Source organism: Schistocerca americana, chromosome 6 (genome assembly GCF_021461395.2).
Source record: "Schistocerca americana isolate TAMUIC-IGC-003095 chromosome 6, iqSchAmer2.1, whole genome shotgun sequence".
In the NCBI taxonomy this organism is placed as follows: domain Eukaryota; kingdom Metazoa; phylum Arthropoda; class Insecta; order Orthoptera; family Acrididae; genus Schistocerca; species Schistocerca americana.
In genome coordinates, this window is record NC_060124.1 from 186,158,702 (window position 1) to 186,178,794 (window position 20,093).

The 20,093-nt window shown below is 39.6% G+C and overlaps 1 protein-coding gene across 1 annotated transcript in view; it reads right to left on the reverse strand.

The window, feature by feature from the left end:
• Window positions 1-677: 677 nt before the first annotated feature.
• Window positions 678-20,093, reverse strand: part of LOC124619811 (proteasome subunit beta type-5-like) — a 45,207-nt gene continuing 25,791 nt past the window's right edge. Inside the window, exons 4-5 of the mRNA XM_047146405.1 lie at window positions 3,099-3,303; window positions 678-836 (exon numbers count right to left, since the gene is read on the reverse strand). Of these exons, the coding sequence (XP_047002361.1) occupies window positions 736-836; window positions 3,099-3,303 (306 nt within the window). The 3' untranslated portion in view covers window positions 678-735. The remainder of the gene's footprint in view (window positions 837-3,098; window positions 3,304-20,093) is intronic.

Genomic DNA, 20,093 nt, shown 5'->3' on the forward strand with positions numbered 1-20,093 from the left:
TGACTTACATGCAGCAATTCCATTTTTTACAATATTATTATTGTCTTAATAAAAATCTGTTCAGCACAACATTCATTCACTACTTTTAAGTATGAAGGTCCCACTGAAAAGATCTCTGCACATGTCACCACCAGCATACAGCCTGGAGGCTTAACCCCAGGCTCTTCATGTACCACTGCCGGAACTGGTACTCAAACAGATCTCCCTACCCTGTTTTTTCCAACCAGAGTTGCTGAGCATTCAAAAAAGAAGGTCTTGTCATTTATAATAAAACACTTGATTGGCCCTGTTTCTGCCAGGGTGTTGATTATAGCACCTAAAAGTGTGGAATATCCTCTCCAGAATCCTTCCTAGCCTTCTCAGTGTGCTATTCTACCATCTCCCAACCAAAATACTGTTTTAGTTCATTCTTATACCACCCCTGCTTCCAACCTCGACCCGAATGGGTCATATCAGAGTGAAAGTCCACAGTTTAAGGGCTAACCCATTTAGTTACCCAGCACACATTATCCAAGCATCAAAGACAGTGTCATCAGTTAAAACAGTCAATAGAAGGATCTCACGGAGAAACTGAATCCGGATAGGAGTACTACAATTTATAGGCAACTTTGTGACTTTACAGGCCAGCAGAAGTCTTATATTAAAGGATGTTCACCAGTATTGATGAGGACAGGACATTTGCACAAAACGTGTCTTTTATTTACACAATTTCACGATACAACTTGTAAAACAGAGTTAATGAACAAGACTTTCTTTTTCCTCTTTAAATTTATAATGCAGCTCTTTGCAGTCCTCATTGGAAATGTTCTCCCAGCCAGTACTCTTCATGTGGTACACTGCAAAGAATATCAACGAAGTGTTGAACAGATATTTGATAATATTTATATTTGAAACAAAAAACAAGACAGTACAAAGCATAGTATTTTCAAGGCAATTTGTTTTGTTTTGAACGTGAATGTAAACAATGTGTGTGTGTGTGTGTGTGTGTCTTTTTTTTTTATATATTATGAAAAAGATAGCTGCTACTCACCATATAGTGCAAATGCTGAGTCACAGATAGGCACAACATGTCAAACAAAGCTTTTGGCCAAACAGCCCATCATTAGAATAGAAACACACACACACACACACACACACACACACACACACACACACACACACACACACACACACATTTTGGTACAACAAAACACAAGAAAAAATAACACAGATATGGCTGTTAGTTTATATTATGTATAGGAACACTGGCCATAGTGTGTTCCCTCACACATACTTGCCAATGCCCATCAATCTGTTAATTTTGATTCACTGAAATGTCGTAAGTGTCTACTAGCTGTAGTGATAAACAAGAAATAACTTTAAAAGGAGAAACATATGGTTAGATTCAGCAGTCTGTAGTACAAACACAGATATAAACAGGTAGTAGCAAATACTGTATAATTAGTATCAGAAAGTCAGATGATTTTGTGTTTTTATATTTGAAACTGGAAGTGCACCAAATTTGTATTTCTTCTGTTTTTAATCAAACAGAGAGAAGCAATAAACAAATTTTCTCATTTAATAAAAACTCTTTTATACATTCTGGAAAGCCTTTTTTAAAATAGTACTTCAAGAAAGAGACCAGATACACTACGTGATCAAAAGTATCCGGACCCCTCCCCCCCCCCCAAACTGTATGTTTTTCAGCAACCTCAGTAGTCATTAGACATCATGAGAGAGCAGAACGGGGTGCTCCGCGGGACTCACGGACTTCAAACATGGTGAGGTGATTGGGTGTCACTTGCGTCATATGTCTGTACACAAGATTTCCACACTCCTAAACATCCCTAGGTCCACTGTTTCCAATGTGATAGTGAAGTGGAAACGTGAAGGGACACATACAGCACAAAAGTGTACAGGCCGACCTCGTCTACTGACTGAAAGAGACCGCCAACAGCTGAAGAGGTCATAATGCGTAAAAGACAGACATCTATCTAGACCATCGTACAGGAATTACAAATTGCATCAGGATCCACTCCAAGTACTAAGACAGTTACATCGAAGGTGAGAAAACTTGGATTCCATGGTCAAGCGCCTACTCATAAGCCACACATCACGCTGGTAAATGCCAAACGATGCCTCGCTTGGTGTAAGGAGAGTTAACATTGGACGACTGAACAGTGCAAAAATGTTGTGTGGAGTGACAAACCACGGTACACAAAGTGGTGATCCAATAGCAGGGTGTGGGTATGGCAAATGCCCGGTGAACATCATCTGCCAGTGTGTGTAGCGCCAACAGTAAAATTCAGAGGCGAAGGTGTTATGGTGTGATCATGTTTTTCATGGAGGGGGCTTGCAAGCCTTGTTGTTCTGCATGGCACTATCACAGTACAGGCCTACATTAATGTTTTAAGCACCTTCTTGCTTCCCACTGTTGAACAGCAATTCGGGGATGGCGATTGTATCTTTCAACACGATTGAGCATCTGTTCATAATGCACAGTATGTGGTGGAATAATTACACACAAATAACATCCCTGTAATGGATTGGCCTGCACAGAGTCCTGACCTGAATCCTATGCAACACCTTTGAGAGGTTTTTCAACACCAACTTCGTGCGAGGCCTCACCAACTGACATCGATACCTCTCCTCAGTGAAGCACTCTGAAGAATGGGCTGGCATTCCCAAGAAACCTTCCAGCACCTGATTGAACGTGTGCCTGTGAGAGTGGAAGCTGTCGTCAAGGCTAAGGGTGGGCCAACACCATATTTATTTCCAGCATTACTCATGGAGGGTGCTACGAACTTTTAAGTCATTTTCAGCCATGTGTCCGGATAATTTTGATCACATAGTGTATCTTATGTGTCTACAGTGACGGGGGTAAGACGAGTTAAAAGACAAGTATCGCCTCTCAATCAGCTGATTTACAATTACATATCAACAGTATTGCTGTCATTGATATAAATGACATGCATGAAAATGTCAGTCCATGACTCCCATACACCGAAGCCCCCATGAGAAGAAACAATAAAAAACAATAATATTTAAAGCTGCTGATCACCACTGTAATACTACCTGTATCTCAGAAACAGTATAGTCCTCTGTTCGTAAAAACTTACCTCTTACAATGCCCCCGCTGTAAGCATCCCTGTGAGTTGCATGATAAATTGCACGTCGACCTAGATCGTATGCTTCTTCATCAGATAAATCCCAGTTATATCCAGCATCCAAAACACCGAAGGCATACACCGAGCCAGAACCAACCGAAAAAACTTTTCCTTTTGTTCTCGTGCCTTCATTGTCCACATAGTAGAGTCCTGGTCCCTGTCAAATGCATATCCAAGGAATGTATATTCACCTTTTTTCACCACACTGGATGTTGCATGCCATGACTATTAAATATATTTCTGAGGGAGAGTTTACAGCAACCAGTTACTACAGTGTTTTAAATATTGTTACTTACCAGTTGAGCAAATGCAGATACTTTCACATCCATTTTTGGTCAGTGAATATTTAATTTATATTTGCATTTGATGACTAACTACAGTTTCCAATATTCATTCTTGAAATTAAAATTAATTGTAATAGGTACATAGGTATTACATGAAGTGTCATGTGCTGGACTCAGACCTGAACCTGGATTGTAAGCTTATCATGATAAGGGAGATGGGAATATACTAGACATGGCCTACACCTTAATAGGAGGTGTAAAGATGGGTTGGTTGAGCTCCTTTCAGATAATATATGGGGTGGGGGGGGGGGGGGGGGGGCGCACAATCACACACAGCAAAATACCTGTGGTTACTGGCGTCAAAGGGGCACCTTTTTTAGGTTAGTATCAGGATTCAGGCACCCTATTTTAAAAGAAGTGAAAATAACAGAAGAGCCATACAAAATACTTAATAATCCACAGAAAAGTAATGTTAAGCAATGTAAAATCCAGGATGGAAAAATGACAATATTATGAAAAGGATAGTTGCTACTCAGCATACAGTAAAGATGCTGATTGGTAGATAAGCACAAGAAGACTGTCAAAGAAAGCTTTTAGCCAAACAGGCCTTTATCTGAACTAAACACGCACAAGCACACATGCATGCACGCGCACACCCTAGGCAAACCCAGCTGACACACATGACCACAGATCCTGGCTGCAAGGACAGATTGCAATCAGCAGCACTTGAGGGAGGAGGCTGGGGTAGGGAGGGGGAGTGGTAGCAGGGATGGTAAAGTGTTGTTATTGAGAGCATACAGGGCTGAAGTTGGCAGAGGGTAGAATAGCAAGGTGCAGTCTGGAGGTTAGACACAGGGCAAGCATTTCCCAATGGAAAAGACCGTGGGTGCGTAGGTGGAACAGAGGGCTGTCTAGTGCTGGATTGGGAACAGGGACATGGATAATTGGGTAAAGGACAATGAAGGATCCTTGGTGGCACAGGCTGTAATGCAGTCATCGAAATTAAGAACATCGTTTGGGCAGTGTGCTGAGTAACTGGACGGTTCAGCTATTTCTTCGCAACAGTTTGTCAGTGGCCATTCATGAATACAGACAGCTTGTTGGTGGTCATGCTCCAAGCAGAATGCAGCACAACGGTTGCAGCTCAGCTTGTAGCCCTCACAACTGGTTGCACAGGTAGCCCTGCCTTTGTGGGATAGGCGATTCTTGTGTAGGTGATGGTGGAGCGAGGTTGTACACGACAGGTCTTACATCTAAGTCTATTACAGGAATATGAGCCACGAGGCAAGGAGTTGGGAGTACGGGTTGTGTAGTAATGGACGAGGATATTCTGTGAGGGTGGGGACGATGGCGTGTAGGACATTCCTCATTCATTTCAGGGCATGATGAGAGTAGTCGAAACCCTGGTGGAGAATGTGATTCAGTTACTCCAATAACAGGTGGAATGAGTCACAAGGGGCATGCTCCTGTGGCCGCACCGTGGGACTTTGGGAGATGGCAGGTTAATGGAGGAATAAGGCATGGGAGATCTCTTTTTGTACAATGTTGGGAGGGCAATTACAGTCTGAAGGCCTATGTGAGACCTTTTTTATATTTTGAGAGGGATTGCTCATCCCTGCAGGTGCGACAGTCACGAGTGGCTGGGCTATATGGAAGCAATTTCTTGGTATGAACTGAGTGAAAGCTGTTGAAGTGAGGGTATTACTACTGGTTGGCAGATTTGATATGGACAGAGGTACTGATGCAGCTTTTTTGAGATGGAAGTCAGCATCGAGGAAACTGGCCTTCTTGGTTGAGGAGGACCAGGTGAAGTGAATGGGGGAGAAAGTGTTGAGGCTCTGGAGGAATGTGGATAGGGTGTCCTCACACTCGATTCAGATCATGAAAATGTCATCAATGAATTTGAACCAGGTGAAGGGTTTGGGAGTCTGGTAGGTTAGAAGGGATTCCTCTAGATGGCCCATGGACAGGTTGGCATAGGATGGTGCCATGCAGGTGCCCATAGCTGTACTATGAATTTGTTTGTACGTGTTGTCTTCAAAGGAGAATCAATTGTGAATGAGGATATAAATTAGTCACGGGAATCTGTTGGGATTTGGGAAAGGCACTGTTCAATATCAGCAAGGCCACTGGCATTAGGAATGTCAACGTAAAAGGAGATGGCATCAATAGTGATGAGCAGGGCACAATGTGGTAAAGGATGAGGAACTGTGGAGTGTCTGCAGAGGGAATGGTCGGTATCTTTTATATTAGGTTGGTACGATGCAGGTAATAGGCTGAAGGTGTTTTTTTTATCTAAAAGTTTATCATCACCTTTCCAATTCTATCTGCTGATAAAGGCACCACCACTACTGGTCTGAACTGCAAGGATTATCTGGCAAAAGAACTCTGCCAGCTGTCAGATTCATCTACCCACACATCCTGCCTCAGTGACACCATTCCAGAAATCCGGCAGGCTCTCCAATCTCTGCTCCAATTCTGAGGCCCATCCCAGAACCTCTCCCGGAGTCCACCCCTCTCCTTACCCTGACTAGTCCCTGGTCTCCTACCTTCTACATGCTTCCTTAAGCCCACAAAACCCAACCAACCAGTACGGCCCATTGTGGCCGGTTACTGTGCCCCCACAGTGAATGTCTGCTCTCTTAGACCAACACCTTCAACCTATTACCCAGAACCTAACCTGCTGTATAAAAGATACCAATAATTTCCTCCACCAACTCTCCACAGTTCCTGCCCCTTTACCACATGGTGCCCTGCTCGTCACTACTGATGCCACCTCCCTGTACACTAACATCCCTAATACCCATGGCCTTGCCACTACTGAACACTATCTTTCTCAACAACCAACAGATTCCAAACCCACAACCTCCTTCCTAGTCGCTATGACAAACTATATCCTCAACTTCCATTACTTCACCTTCGAAGGCATCACCTATAAACAAATCCAGGGTACAGCTATGTCCACCCCCATGGCACCATCCTATGCCAACCTATTTGTGGGCCATCTACAGGAATTCTTTATAACCACCCAGAATCCCAAACCCCTCAACTGGCTCAGATTCACTGATGACACCTTGTCATCTGAATTGACAGTGAGGATATCTCCTATCCATATTCCTCCAGAACCTTCTCTCCCATTCACTTCACCTTGTCCTCCTTTCACATCCCGCAACTACCCTCCTGACCTGGTACAGAAGCAAATAACCAGAGCCACTTCCTCATCCCCTCAAACCCAGAACCTCCCACAGAAGAACCCCGAAAGCACCCCACTTGTGACAGGATACTTTCTGGGACTGGATCAGACTCTGAATGTGGCTCTCCAACAGGGATACGACTTCCTCAAATCCTGCTCTGAAATGAGATCCATCCTTCATGAAATCCTCCTCACTCCACCAAGAGTGTCTTTCCGACGTACACCTGACCTTCGTAACCTCTTGGTTCATCTCTATGAAATCCCCAAACCACCTTCCCTACCCTCTGGCTCCTACCCTTGTAACTGCCCCCGGTGTAAAACCTGTCCCATGCACCCTCCTACCACCACCTACTCCGGTCCTGTAACCCGGAAAGTGTACACGATTAAAGGCAGAGCCACGTGTGAAAGCACGTGATTTACCAACTGACTTGCCTACACTGTGAAGCCTTCTATGTGGGAATGACCAGCAACAAACTGTCCATTCGCATGAATGGACACAGGCAGACAGTGTTTGTTAGTAATCAGTATCACCCTGTGGCTAAACATGCCTTGGTGCACGGCCAGCACATCTTGGCACAGTGTAACACCGTTCGGGTTATCTGGATACTTCCCACTGACATCAACCTATCACAACTCCGGAGATGAGAACTTGCCCTTCAATATATCCTCTCTTCTCGTTACCCACCTGGCCTCAAGCTCCGCTAATTTCAAGTTGCCGCCCCTCGCGTACATCACTTTGCCTCTGTACTTCTGCCTCACCTGACATCTCTGCCCAAACTCTTTGCCTTTACAAATGTCTGCTTGTGTCTGGATATGTGCTGGTGTGTGTGTGTGTGTGTGTGTGTGTGTGTGTGTGTGTCTCTAACTGTCCCTTTCCCCCCTAAGGTAAGTCTTTCCGCTCCCCGGATTGGAGTGACTCCTTACCCTCTCCCTTAAAACCCACATCCTTTTGTCTTTCCCTCTCCTTCCCTCTTTCCTGATGAAGCAACCGTGGGTCGCGAAAGCTTGATATTTGTGTGTGTGTGTGTGTGTGTGTGTGTGTGTGTGTGTGTGTGTGTGTGTGTGTGTTTTATTGTGTCTATCTGTCTATCTACCAGTGTTTTCCCGTTTGGTAAGTCACAGCAATTTTTTAATATATTTTTCCCATGTGGAATGTTTGTTTCTATTATATTCATGACATTGTAGTTATATATACCACATGGAACAAACACACACATATGCTAAATGAATTTTTCAACAGACTATGATCACAAGGAATTACAATTAAACTATCAAAATCACAACTTGGTAGGCATAGGTGAAATTTTTGGGACACACAGTGAGTGACACTGCTTGAAGGTTCTGGACAAAGTTCAATAGCAATTAGTGTACGTGGGTCCGGTTTGATTCCTGTCAGTTGCATAATTGTATTTTTTGAATATTCCAAAATATATCCAGTTGGATATATTCAAAAAATACAATTATGCAGCTTCGCAACAAAATTGCGCGGAATTTTCGACATAAGTACCATAACCACTTAACCTCACATTTTTATTTACTCTGTATTTCATCATTTGGAGGTTAGTTATTTTCACATAGGGCACTTCTGACACTGTTTCCTACCGTAGGGCAACAACACACCAACAATACTTCATCACAGTGGAAGAATAAAAATTGTAAACAGACGATAATGTAAAGTGTATCTTAAAAATCATGTGAACAGCCGTCTGATTATGAACTTGCCAGTTCGAAACCGGTAACGGTGCTATTTACCTAAATAAATAGCAGTATTAATAGTGACTGGTTGCTGTTTTCGTCTGTGTAAGAATTAACCTACATTAATTGTACACAGTCACAGTCTCCCCATGTCAGTATCAGACAAAATAGCAGTAACAGAATTAATTACTTGGTATGTATACTTAGGGTATGTACACTCTGGATCATAGAAATGTATCGTGGATATGAAAAAGTACTACTAATTTAGAAACATGAATCGACAAGTACCAAAAATATTACACTAATGTGAGATATGCCAAAAGGTAAAAATAAATACTTCAGGAGTACACATATTGCTGTATACCATTATTAGAGGAAAACAGCGTAGCAAATAAACTATGAGATGACTATTTTAAACAAGTTGGTAAACCTAAGAATCTTTTAATGAACAATGGGAGCCAGTTTACATCCACAAACCTCCAAGAGTTTTTAGCATGGGAGAATGTAAACCGTATTTTGAATTCACACTACCATCCTGAAAGTAACCTATCAGAAAGGGTTATGCATGATGTGAGATTTTTTTCTGAGCTTACTGTGTGATTAAGCTTTCAAAGTGGATAGAATTAGTGTTGAATGAATTGCCACTAAAGTGTTAGCACTAGAGGTAACAGGGCAACAAGTAGAAGGGGAACCCTTCTTGAAATGGGTTAAGTAGCCAGAAGAAAACTCTGCCCTCTAGTTGATGTCAACAAAGAATATTAAAGAAGAGATGACTATGGAAGCTGAAATACCGAGGGGGGACAGAGAGAGAGAGAGAGAGAGAGAGAGAGAGAGAGATGGGGGAAAGGCACTGCTATATCATACAGAGTGGGATGCAGCCTTTGTTAAAAGTCACAAGAGAAGTGACAAGTGTGGAGAGACAAAGAGCAAGTTTTACTCACCATATGTGGGACCATTCATGATAACCAGAAAACCACATGCAAAGGCAGTAATATTAACAGAGACAACAACCAGCAAAGAAAAGTGTATGTATGATACCCAGGACTTAACAGCCATTCACAAGAAATTATAGAGTGTAACAAGCTTATTAGGAAATTTGTACAAAATTAAGTAATTCAGAAATCTTATGTAGTTAGTCCCCAGCAGGGTCAATATAATGACCTTAACCCATTGTTTATAAAAGCGGGATACAGGTAAGGCTAATGTATGCTAACACTATTATGATATTAATAACATGATGAATGTTGTTTTACACGCCTTCACTGAGCGGTGGCAAGAGGAAGGTGATTACATTATAAGTGGTGACTCTGAGAAGTTACGATTGAACCTGACTTGAGGTATTTAGTTGGGCAGTGAACCCATCAAGAAAAACAAAGAATTTTTTTGTTCCCTATAAGGATTTCCACAACAATACAGGTATTTGTTATTGCTGCATGTACAGAGCGAGTTAAGTAGCAGCTCCAAGATGAGGCGTCTGTTCTCAATTATGAAGCGATTAATGCAAGCTATAGGTATTCCAAGGGTGTACATAAAGAAAGAGCTGTAGAATGTCTACACTAGTATTAGTACTGATAGCATTATGACTGAGCAGAAATTAAACCTTTCCTCAGTTCCTCCACTTATAACCATGTTACAAGTCATTACATATTATTTCTGAATTAGAGAAGTTTTGTCAGGAAAGGAATATGAGAAATTACCATTTAGATGACAAACTGTTTATCAAATGTTCTTCCATTTTGTATACAATATTTTATTTGGTTTTGGGTGTGATTATAGTGGATTTTATAATGGAACTAAGCTTCATAACGACACCCCAAAAAAGAGTTATACGAATCGTTGCATACAAATACACACAGAGATCGTTGGGTTCCAATATTGAGTCGCTTTCAACCACAGGAATAAACAATTCAACCGTGAGTGTGGTCGCTGACAGTGAATCAAAATCAAGTGTTCCTTAAGTTGGATTATCGACTAATATGGACAAAAAAGACAAAACAAACATTGCCACCACGCAACATCCAAATACCAGCAGCCCTAAAAACAGTTATCAACTAACAAAAACATGTAAAATAAAACTATTTGCAGACAGTCAAGGATGGAACACAGCAGCCAAATTTGTCTAGAAGCAGTCACAAAATAACTAGCATAGTAAAACCAGGTGCAAAATTTCAGGCAGTGACTTCCGTGAACCATGACATGAAAACAGCAACAACAAATAACTTTTTTTGTGTTCTTAGGGGGGGGGGGGGCACAAATGATGTAGCAAAAAACAAAATGAAAGACCTAGTGATCTCACTTGAAAGAAGGCTAAAAGAGCTGAGAAGTTCAAACATGATTGTTTTCTTTGTTCCACAGCACACTGACTTGCCAATCCAGTCGTGTTAATAAAGAAGTACAAAATACAAATAAGCAGATCCTAAATATATGCATGAGATTAAAAAATGTTACATTTGTGGACATAAGCTGTGTAGGAAGAAGATTCCACACATCCCATGGTTTACAAATCAACAGACTAGGGAAGGACTTAGTTATAAATTGGATCCAAGAAATAGTGAACAGCAAAAATATAATGTGCAGTGTTGTGCTACAGAGGCCATCCCTATCAAGGACAAAAATAACACATATTTGGGAGAATCAACCATGAAATGTCAGGTCAGTAAAGCAATACATTGGCAGGACAAGAGCAATGTCTTAAGACAATAAAACCTTCCACCAGTGCAACACCAGATGCAAGTGTGTGTGCCTCAAGCAGATGTCAGTCCACAAGAGAATAATTTATCACTTTTGCATTATAATGTACAGGGGTTAGGAAACAAAATAGATGCTTTTGAATCATTTATCACAGGACTATCTCCACACGTAGTAATAGTTACAGAACATCAGAAAACAGTGAGCAACATTCAAATTGCAAATTAGAAGGTTACAACCTAGCTACGTTCTACTGTAGAAGACACAATAAAGGTGGTGGTGTTGCCATCCACACAAGAAAATGTGAGTTCATAACTACCAAAAAGTGCTATGGGGGAAGTATTTCTGTGTTGACAAAGACTTTGAAACTGCAATTCTTAAAATCACATTTTGCCCTGTTCCTTTCTGTGTCGTAGGTGTATATATATCCCTCTGTGGAAGCTGTGATGCTTTTCTGAAATCACTTGATTGATTTTTAAGTAAATTAATCTCAGGCTGTAGAAGTGTAAATCTTGTCATACTGGGAGATCTGAACATTGACACTTTACAAGATGGTCAGAAAAGCAAAAGTTTTACGGATTGTATCCCATATTATGGGACTAAAGATTTTTTGGACTAGTACCCACCAGAATAGCTAACAATCATAGTAGTTCAACTGATCATATCACAAATTATGAATACATTATCTGATCAGACGTAATAAATGGTCATGTCTCAGATAATTTAGGCCAAACACTAGTGCTAAAATGTAATACCAAATTCAAACCAAGAAAAAAAAAGTATGAGCACAGGCAAATATTATCAGCAAACAACATTGCTACACTAAGTTACAGTTTAAGCTAGGAATCATGGGAATCAGTTATGACTACCATTGGGGTCAACAATAAATGGAACATGTCCACAGAAATTATGACTGAGCACTTAGATAGAGCCATGAAATTAAAAAAAGGAGCCTTGAACAAATAACTGAATAATGAAGTTATCTCTGACCCTCTTCTAATCACCAATATTTTCAATAATTACTTCATAGATACTGTCGAAAATGATGTCTATGAAACAGGATATACAGCACTCATTTGCGAGTCCAGTAACAAACAAACTCCAGCGCACTACCTGCAAGCACATATGACATTCTGCAGCATTAGATGAAATTTCTCCATATCTATTGAAGAAATGTAAACATGAAATAATGAAAGCACTAGTTCATTTTATAAACTGTGTTCTCGAAGATGGTGTCTTTCCTGTCAAGTTGATACTTGTCTGTAGTGAAACCAATACACAAAAATGGGGAAATAAAGAATGTACAGAACTACAGACCCATTGCCTTTATCTCAACTTTCAGCAAACTGATAAAGAAAATAATATTAAAATAATCTTTGAACACGACAACAATGCTGAAATATTAAGCGATTTCCAGCATGGTTTCAGAAGAGTTCAAAGTACCAAATCAGAAGCAGTACAATTTGTCCATAATGTACTTGAAAAAATAAATGAAAAATCCCAAGCAGCAGGAGTATTCCTGGACCTCTCAAGGGCTTTTGATAGAGTACATCATCAGGTGCTCTTATCAAAAATTGCAAAGAGTGGTGTCACTGGAAAACTCATGCAATTACTAGACATATTTAAAGGGTAGGCAAAAGTGTGTGGAGATAATGTATTCTAATGGAGAAATACTGGAGAGGAGAAGGTCAAATATAAGAAATACACATTTTGGTGTTCCTCAGGGCTCTATTTTATGTCGAACCCTATTCATATGCTATGCAAATGACTTCTTAAGTTCTCCTGACAGTAAGCAATTTATCACTATGCATGCAGACAATACATCTGATGTCTGCTTTGCAGACAATGAGCCCATCCTAGTCAAAGAGATACATAACTTTATTGAAAGAGAACCTAAAAGTAAACATAGAAAACACTAATATTATTAATTTTAAACCAAGTGGTCCAAACAGACAAAATACTGTGATTGATGAAATTCTCCCAGCCCTGTAAAGATTGTAAATTCTTGGGTTTATACATAGATCGACTTTCATGGAAGAAGCAAACTGATTATGTCTATTACAAAATAAAACACAGTCTATATGTATTAAGAAGATTATCACCATATCTTAATTCTGAAACCTTAATGACTGTATATTATGTATTAGTGAATCCTTTCTTAACTTATGGAATAGTACTATGGAGTGGGATATGCTAAACTAATATGAAAGAGTGTTTTCATACTGCAGAAGCGAGCCTTGATCATAGCAAAAGTAAAACCAGGAACTTCTTGCAAACCCCCTATTCATTACACACAATATTCTCACAGGTTATGCCATGTATATACTAGAACCATAATGCTAGTAACAGAAGACACTATGATCACAAAAAGAAACATAGATATTCACAACTATGAAACAAGGCACAGAAAAGATTTTCATGTGGTTAACAGATTTTAACTTTAACAGCGCAAAGCCCCTATGTCAAAGGGACTGTTTTTAATAACTTGTTACCAAATGAAGTTAAGATATTTATTGACAGGTGATACTTTTAAAAAGCGAGTCAAGCAGTGGCTTATCCAAAAAAAAAAAAATGCCCTTATAACATTACTTTATCGTGAATTACAACATAATAAGAAATAATGTAAACTAAAACAAATTGTACCTGTAAAAACTTTATACTTCGTTGAAAACGCACATGCGGGTAAAATTACATGTTACAAGCAATAAACTGAAATGAATCACGAGTGTTGTACTATGTAACTAAAGTATTTTAAGTGATACATTGCCTGATCAACTTATGTTGGAAAGGTACAAATGTTTCAGATAACTACATCTGTTTGTTACTACCGTAAGGTGGCCAAGAAACAGCCGGACCACCACACTGTCGAGCAAGCCGCCCAACACAACGTTCTTCATTTCACTCACTGCTTTACAGCCTGTGCAATCTGGATTCATGCTGAAAAATAGTTCACTTTCAATTGTAACGGTATATGGATACCCAATGGGAAATTTTGAACTATTTACGAGAAATATGGGTTCCTTACTGTGCCATCTGTCAGACAGTAGCAAGTAGTTAATAGTTTGTGGTGATTTCAATGCAGATTTTCTAAGGGATTCTGATATGATAAACGATCTGGAAACCTTATTTGGGTCCTACAATCTGATCTCGGTAATTAATTTTTCAACACTGATGGATAAAGACAGCAGGGCCTGTATCGCTGATGTTTTCCTTGATGAAGCTCAAAGCAAGAAAATAATTGTTTACCCAGTAACAAATGCTCTCTCTGATCATGATGCACAGTTAGTTAGGATCAACAACATAGCATGTTCCTGTATGGATATAACTCAGTGGAAATCAGTTAGAATAATTAATGACTCCAGGCCAAGTGTTTTTAAGAATAGTTTACAGATGACGACATGGGATGTAATCTATAATGAACCAAATGCTAATATAAAATTTAATTTATTTCATTACAATTTTATATCATTATTTGAAAATAGCTTTTCGCATAAGCTAATCAGAAAGGACACTAAACAACCACGTAAGAAAACATGGATCACTAGAGAAATAAGCATCTTGTGAAAGGAAAAGGAAATTTATCTTTTGGCAAGAACACGTAGGGATTCTGAAGTACTACAACTACTTGAAATTATTAAGAAAGGTTATTAAAAAATCAAGGAACATGCACATTATGTCATAAATCAGTACTTCCGATAACAGACTTAAGGCTATACGGAATGTAGTGAAGCGAGAGAGAGAACAACCAGCCACAGAACAAAGAAACAACACTATTGACCTGAATGGAAGGGCTATAAATGATGATTCACAGGTAGCAAATGCATTTAATAATCATTTCTTAAATGTAGTAGAAAGCATAGGGACAAAAAGGTCAAGAGCAAACTCACTGCTGCATGTTGAAAATGTAACTTTTATAAAATTCAATCACATGAATGTATCACCAACTTCTTTTGAAATTAAGAAAATTATACATTCTCTCAAATAAAAGCTCATCTGGTTTTGCAGGTGTCTCCAATAGAGTACTAAAAATTTTTTCACATGTAATAAGCCAAGTCTTATCTGAAATATGTAATGCATCACTAATTTAAGGCATTTTCCAGAGAGATGTCAGTAACTACTGACCTGTTTCACTGCTGACATTCTCCAAAATGTTTTAGATTATGATGTATTTTAGAATAGTATCACACCTCAGCAACAATAGCATCCTTAGCAAATCTTAGTTTGGGTTTCAGAAGGGTTGCTCTAATGACAATGCCATTTACACATTCACTTATCAGATTTTACAAGCATTAAATAATAAAATAGTGCTGGTTGATATTTTCTGCGACCTCTCTAAGGCATGTGACTTTGTGAATAACAGTATTCTCCTACATAAATTGACATTATATGAGATTGATGATATAGCAAACCAAAGAATAATGTCAAATCTAACTAAGAATGCAGAAAGTTGTAGATAGTAATTCAAGTGATGTAGTCCAGACACAGAATTCTGAATGGGGATAAATCACATATGAGATTCAATCTTAGGTCCACTACTGTTTCTCATATACGTATACAATATTCTGTCTAGTAAATAAGCAGAATTAGTTCTTTTTGCAGATGACACTTGTAATCAATTCAATCATATGTAAATAAAAAGAAGAAATGGTAAACGAAGTCCTTAAAAGTACCATTGACTGGTTTTCTGTGAATGGTCTCTCACCCAGTTTTAAAAAGACACAGCATCTGCACATCTAGAGGAGCTACACCAATAATTATACGTGTAACACATGGTGAGGAAATAATAAACAGGGTGGAAACTTCGAAATTCTTAGCAGGCCATACTGATGAGAATTTAAATTGGAAAAAACACCTTTTGGAACTCCTAAAACAACTTTGTTCAACTGCATTTGCACTTAGAATCATTGCATATCTTTAGGTGACACAAATTAGTAAGTTTATGTATTTTGCATATTTTCACTCAACAATGTCATATGGAATAATATTCCGCAGTAAATCAGCTTTAAGAAAGAAAGTCTTCATTGCACAAAGACATGTTGTGAGAATAATACGTGGTGCTCACCCATGATCATCTTCTAGACATCTGTTTAAGGAGTTGGGGATTCCGACTGCTGCTTCAAAGTAAAGGGTGCATAAAGCAAGTTTTACAGTGGGGACTGTCACAGGAGTTGGTGCCATAGGGTAGGGAAATGGGTGCAGAAGAAGCATGTGGTCTTAACACGATACTGTGGAGATTGGGGGCAAGATGAAAAGCAAAATGTCGGGCAGAATGAATCAAATTTCAGGGCACAATTTTAGGAAGTCATATAGCCTTGTAGAGATAGCTGATTAATGCATACAATACCTCTGTGTGTGGGTGGGGTAAGTGGTTCTATGGACTGAGGTGTTAGTATCTGTGAGGGGCCTGACGTTTTATGGAGGAACTGTGTGAGAGTTTGTATTACAGTGATGGGCTCTTTATGGCAGACACTGTATGTAGAGCTGTCATACAGCTGGTATAGGACCTTGTTTATGTACCTTGTCTGCCTGGAGGATAATGATAAGAGTCAGTAGTTTTTAGGGAACGGAGAGCACAGATTTCTGCACAGGAAAGATTAAGATCATGTTGTAGAGACCTGAGAAAGGGTTGTGAAGCAATGCTGGATGTTAGGAATTCTTGAAAAGCTTGTAAGGGGTGATTTTTGAGGTAGTGGTGGTGGATCAAATTGGCATTGTGGTCAGGACTGTTCAACGAAGAGTTCAATGTGAGGCTTGCTGTTGGAAAAGTTTTGAGATTAGGTTGCAAAGCAATATTTCCAGTTGACATTACGTGTGAAGGAAAGTAGGTTCTTCACCAAAGCAGCACGATAAAATGCAGCTTTAGGGCTGAAAGTGAGACCCTATGGATAATTCAGAAGGGTAGAGTGCCTTAAATGAGAGGTTGAGAAAACAGTATTGATGTGGCTGGTTCTTGTGATCATGTTTTATCACTGCTCTGGGAGGCAGCTGTGGAGGCTGTGGGACATTAAGAAGGTTGGCCAAGCTGGGTTTGTAGGAAAGGAGTGGTGGTTCATGGTGTGGTATTTTTGGTAGTTGGAAAAAGATGGGAAGGTAAACACCTGTGTTCAGGTAGTTCAGAAGAAGGTGGGACAGTTTTTTGAGGTGAAGTCTGGCCTGTTGTTGCAGTTGAAGTTGGCTTGGCAGATCATATCATCCAAGGAAACATGAAACGCAAATAAATGCATAATTTTATAGATGGAGAGAAGTCTGGTGGAGTGTAAATTGGCAGATTAGGTATAAAGGTCACAGATTAGCCGGGTAAAAGAAAGATTACTGTATTGCCATCTTTTCTATGTCAAACATTCCCTCCAATACAGCCTTGGAATTTGAGGGAATCTTATTTGCTCACCTGCAGACTCTTTACACCAATATACCACCATTCCAACCTCTGCCTTTACTAGATGTAATTACATCACCAGCCTATTTGAAAAGCAGATTTCCCAGGCCGCTGCATTCAATCCTTGTAATGAAGATCCCTCAAAAAACAATTTAGGAGTACAACTTTTGTCACTCAGTGTTATTCTGGTCTTTAATATATTAATCAACTACTTCAAGAATGCTATGACTTCCTAAAGTCATGCCCTGAAATGAGGTTCACCTTGTCTGACAATTTTCCCACCATACGTGAATAGCTTTTCGTCATTCTCCCAATCTCTGCAATATTCTTATCAGAACTTAAGCTCCTTCCGCATCAGTCTCCCTAACCCATTGCTCCTACCCCTGTGTCCCTACTGCAAGACTTGCCTTACACATTTTCCTACAACCACATATATCAGCTCTTTAATTGGCGAAACATACACTATCAAAGGGAGGGCCACCTGTGAAACAACACGTGTGTATTTGGAGTTGTGTAAACACTGTTTAGCCTTCTACATTGGTATTACTACCACCAAGTTATCAGTCAGGATGAATGGACACAGACAAAGGGTTTGCACTGGCAATATATAATACCCTGTTTTACAGCATGCTCTACAACATGACAGTCATGATCTGTGTGTCCATTTCACCACACCTGCCATCTGGATTCTTCTCCCATGCACTAGCTTCCTTGAACTCTGCTGGTGGAACTGGCATTACACCATGTCCTCAGCTCTCACTACCCACCTGGCCCTAATTTACATTAATTTCTTTGGTCTCATCATTGCTTCACAGTAACTACTACTTTCTTCATTCCATTTTAGTTTTCAACATCTTTTTATTTTCTGACTTGTCTATTTTCCCCTGCCACCCATCTCTACCATATACAATGCACCTAGCTTTCTGCTCTTATTAGCTCTTATGATGTTTTGTCAGTCCGTCTTGCTTATTCTACTACCTTTCATCCATAAACTCTCAGTTCTCAAATCTCATCCACTGCAGTTTCCAACAATCAGTCTTATGTCCGGTAAGTCTCCGCAGACCCAAGGTTATGAGCAAATTTTCCAAACTCTCCTTGTTTCCTAAACCTTGTCAGTCCTTTGTCTTCGCCCTTCTTTCTTCCCTTTCAACACTTCTGAAAGAAGGAGCCACCGGCTCCTAACAATTAGAAACTTCTTTACCCTTTATATGCATGTGTTCTCCTGCTGCCGCTTTGTGAGTAGATATTTTATCAATTGTTTTTATTTCAAAAAAGCTAAATACTAATTGTTGCTGTGAACCCTTCTTCAGGAATAAAATTATGTAATAAAGATTTACTCTCTCATTTTTTTGAAATGCTGAGGAAATAATAGAAATACAGAAAAAGGAATTGTGCCGTTTGGCAGTGGGATTATTAAATAAAGCATTTCTAAACATGTACATTTCTGTATACATAGAAAATATCTGTGGTGGCTTTGCAGAATAATGAAGTTAAATACCTTATTTTTTATTGGCAAGAAAACAGTATCATCACGGAACTGAATAAAATCAATTCGGCTACAGAAATTATAGCATATCTTGTGGAGTAAGAGGGATGAGGAGGAGAGAGGGAGGGAGGGGGGGGGGGAGGGAGAGAGAGAGAGAGAGAGAGGGAGGGGGAGAGAGAGAGAGAGAGAGAGAGAGAGAGAGAGAGAGAGAGAGAGAGAGAGAGGACCATCATAAATTAGGAAATAACATCAAAAAAAGTTTAGCTTATTTTGTTGGGTATAGTTCAATTGCAAATAAAAACATTATAATGAGCATTATATGGATGAAAACAGTGTAAAATTTATTCAGTACAAAACTGGAGGAAATACACAGTCTTCCATCACAAATATGAATGTTGGGACACCTTCCAACAACAGATGTTATTTTCCATCCCTCTAATATTTGTACAGCTCATTACAATATTCAACCAACAACTGTTGCATGTTAGCAATTTCAAAGCCATTCGGGGATTTCCAATCTTCTTTACACTAAAGCATCTACATCTTCATTCACACGTACTCTGCAAGCCACTGCATGGTGCATGCCTGAGGGAACCCCATACCACTGCAACTGGTTTCCTTTCCTTTTCCACTTGAAAATAGAGTGAGGTACAAACAACTGTCTATATGTCTATGTAGGAGCCCTTATTTCTCTAATTTTATCTTTGTGTTCCTGTTGTGAAATGTAGATTGGCAGCAGTAGAATAGTTCAGTAATCAGCCTCAAATGTCAGTTCTCTAAATTTTCTCAATAGTACTCCTCGAAAAGAATGTTTCTTTCTCTCCAGTGGTTCCTATTTGAGTTCCCAAAGCATCTTGTTCGAACCTACGAGTAACAAATCTAGCAGCCCGCCTCCGAACTGCTATGACACCTTCCTTAAATTCGACCTGGTGTGGATACCAAACATTAGCATCCTATATGACATCTCCTTTACAGGTGAACCACTCTTTTCTAAAATTCTCTCAATAAACTGAAGTTGACCATTTACCTTTCCTTCCACAATCCTTACCTGCTCTTTTTGTTTCATATTACTCTGCAACATTACACCTAGATATTTAAATGACTTGACTGTGTCAGACAGGGGTTAGTTACCATAGCAACTTTTGTTACTGAAGTTAATAAATCAACCAAGAAGGCTAGGAGAGAGTTTCTGATAGAAAGAGCAGATAAGCAGTGACAGAAGCTG